This window comes from Puccinia triticina, chromosome 10A (assembly GCF_026914185.1).
Source record: "Puccinia triticina chromosome 10A, complete sequence".
NCBI lineage: Eukaryota > Fungi > Basidiomycota > Pucciniomycetes > Pucciniales > Pucciniaceae > Puccinia > Puccinia triticina.
The window spans coordinates 620,807-624,126 of record NC_070567.1 but is presented as its reverse complement, the minus strand read 5'-3'; the positions used below and the strand labels follow the sequence as shown (position 1 = coordinate 624,126).

Below are 3,320 nucleotides of genomic sequence, written 5' to 3'. Positions count from 1 at the left end.
ATAATTGTTATGCATTAATCATTATCTATGATGCATGAAAAACAAACTATGAATATTGCATATGCAAATCATGTATGTTTTTCATGCATCATAGATAATGATTAATGCATAACAATTATGAAATTGAATATTGCATATGTATATGGAAGCATGAATATCAAGTATTCACAGGGTTTAGCCAACTTTAATTCAATTCACTGAGAGCATCCGTACTGATAATGTGTTATGTCGAGCAAATTAAAAAGCTGTAGATAAGGTTCACAAAAGCGTTCCAAAACGTGTTTGATTTCCAAGAATAGACTGTCAGTCCGGAATTGAGCGCGCCACCTTTTGAAGATTGCATGGGCAGTGCTCAGGAGCGCATTGTTGGCATTCCAGTCATTTTGATTGAAATTCTGGACGATCTTATCGATCAGGTCCGGCCATTGTTCTGGGAAGTCTGATGTTGCTATGATCGAGATTGCTTCCGAGTATTGAATCAGCAGGCTTGGAGAGTAGGCGAAGAGACCCAGATTGCGACTGCCGATCGCGAAAGCCTCAAATCAAAGCTGGTCTCAGTTCTCATCCCTTTGGCCAACTCTCTGAGCCTGCTGATTCAATACTCGGAAGCAATCTCGATCATAGCAACATCAGACTTCCCAGAACAATGGCCGGACCTGATCGATAAGATCGTCCAGAATTTCAATCAAAATGACTGGAATGCCAACAATGCGCTCCTGAGCACTGCCCATGCAATCTTCAAAAGGTGGCGCGCTCAATTCCGGACTGACAGTCTATTCTTGGAAATCAAACACGTTTTGGAACGCTTTTGTGAACCTTATCTACAGCTTTTTAATTTGCTCGACATAACACATTATCAGTACGGATGCTCTCAGTGAATTGAATTAAAGTTGGCTAAACCCTGTGAATACTTGATATTCATGCTTCCATATACATATGCAATATTCAATTTCATAATTGTTATGCATTAATCATTATCTATGATGCATGAAAAACATACATGATTTGCATATGCAATATTCATAGTTTGTTCATGGTGCATGAAGCAAGGGGGTGTGTTGGAATATATGCTTCAAGCCCCATTTTGAGTGGCCAAGCTATATGATCTAATATCCAAAAATCACCAGTAAGACCAACTGTGTGTTGAGCTCAGTGGTATAAGAGCAGCTCTCATGAATGAAGAAGGTCGTGGGTTCATATCCCACAACACACAATTCTTTTCACCTGAGTGATTTCAACACAAGTCCAATGCAGACTGCCAAGAACTTATGTTTGTGGAGCCTTGTTGAGACTAAGGCGCCGGCCGTCACGCAAATAAACCTTCCAACCCCGGTCACCGCGGGCTTACAACCATACAGAGCTAAAACTTGGACATAACAATCATTGCTGCAGGGAAAAAATCATTTAAAAATGTCCAACAGTTAGGAGGCCAGAGTTTCTTTAGTACTAAGATGCAGTCCGCAACTAACTCCACTTCAACTAAAAACTTTGCAAAGCTAAGATCCTCTAACATGGATTATATGTTTAGGGAGAGGAAGGTCATAAGAAAAATTCCCTCACAGGGGTTCTTGGAAAGATAAGACCTGGGAGTACCAATTAATCCCTGCAGTAAAATGCTCAAAATGAGACCTACAGGGGCGGGAAGGTTGAGTTGTACTTGAGAGCTTGGCGATTAGCAATATGAAGGAGGGGGCTACTTTGAAACCTTATAGGGATTTGTTGCGTCGACAAGGCAGGAAATGAGGGGAGCGGGGGGAGGAGGTCTTTGAGGAGACAATGGGAATGACACTAACTTGGAGTTTAGCAAGTGGGCTCCTCAGAGGTGAAGCAAGAAGAACGTGTAGACAAAGCCTCCCTTTTTAAAGCTTTCGTTGGGTCATCCCGCCGTTGCCACGAGAGCACCAGGGGGAACAACATGCATCAGCTTGTTGTTAGGGCCGAGAGAATTAAAATTTGGCGGAGCAAACGTTACTTACCACAAGCATCTGAAGGCCGGGCCCTTTCTGGCGCAAAACAGGGGGGAAATCAAATGTTTCCCCGCAGGGTCCCATTACTGTATTGTTTGAGACTCAGTGACAAGGTATTCGCGGCGGATTTTGCAGATGGTAGTGGAGCCTTGGAAGGCCCTCCTCAGCAATTTTTAACCATCTGCAGCCAGGTGCTGGGTCAGTTTAACATATACTAACGCCTTGGTGTAATGCTCCTGACCGATTCAAAAGCTTGCCGGGAATTAGCTGGGTTGCCAAGCGACAGGAGCAATGTTATGTTGCAAGAAGAGAAGAGAACTTTTGAGTATCCAGTAGAACATTGGTAGGCGGCTTCTCCACATGCCGCAAAAAAATTCGCCTCAGCGGGTATCCAATGAGAGTTTTGCGCATTTTATGAGATGACAGCCCCATTGGGTATCCAAAGTTTCATTGGTGGTGTACGCCATTCTCGGAGGTGTAGTTGTATAAGAGTCAATGGGGTTGCAATTGTGTCAAAAGCGCAAGCTGAAACGTCAGCCCTGGCTCCTCAAGCATCAAATCAGTAGGGGGTTTCAAAGTTGGCCAGATGCAACTTGCATGCACTTTTGCAAGTCGGTGTTCAAGTTCATTCTTGAACACCGAGTTGCAAAAGTGCATGCAAGCCACACTGTACTACACCCCCTAAGCCTGCTTGAATGTATTTTTTGAAATTTGGTGTTCAATAAAAGCCTTGAACACCAACTTGCAAAAGTGCATGCAAGTCGTGCATGGCCAACTTTGAATCCCCCTAGTATCTACTGCGGCCTACCACTTTCCCAATGCGAGTTACTCAATGAAACATCCCTTTGAAAAAACTTGTAAGGAGAAACTGGCAACAACATTGTCGGACATATAATGTGTTGAGCCTCAAATGTTTTCCCGCTGGCGGCTCAAGTTCCCCTGTTGCGCTTGCACAGGTTGAGCGAGCTCATCCTGGTCCCCTCCGCCATCACACTTGTGATAGGTCCAAGGGGTTAACCAACCCTTTTATAAACCTGTCGCGATTGCGCAGGTATTTTTTAGTCCACCTCCATCACTTTGCACTTGCAATTGACCTGAGGCCATTTTTTACTCTTTCAAGCTTTTTGTGTTGCTATTTTTTGCCCCTCTCCTGCCCTTGCAATTGAAACTGGCACAAGGGGGTTGAACCCGGCCCCTTTTAATTCCTGCTTCAGGAATTGGGGGGCCAGTCCAAGGCATTTATGTTTGGGGACTTTAAATTAATTTTCTCACGGTATTAAGCGTAATATGCTGATACCTGAGAAAATTGGAGGTTGGACGCAAGTGCCAATTATCCATCTGTGGGCAGGGTGC

General features: G+C 44.1%; 1 protein-coding gene across 1 annotated transcript; it reads left to right on the top strand.

The window, feature by feature from the left end:
• Positions 1–341: 341 nt before the first annotated feature.
• Positions 342–2,292, top strand: PtA15_10A64 (uncharacterized protein; the record flags this gene model as incomplete). The annotated part of the gene is made up of 3 exons (XM_053160847.1): positions 342–416; positions 486–745; positions 2,220–2,292. The coding sequence occupies 3 exons, from the start codon at positions 342–344 to the stop codon at positions 2,290–2,292; spliced, it is 408 nt and encodes a 135-aa protein (XP_053024200.1).
• Positions 2,293–3,320: the final 1,028 nt, after the last annotated feature.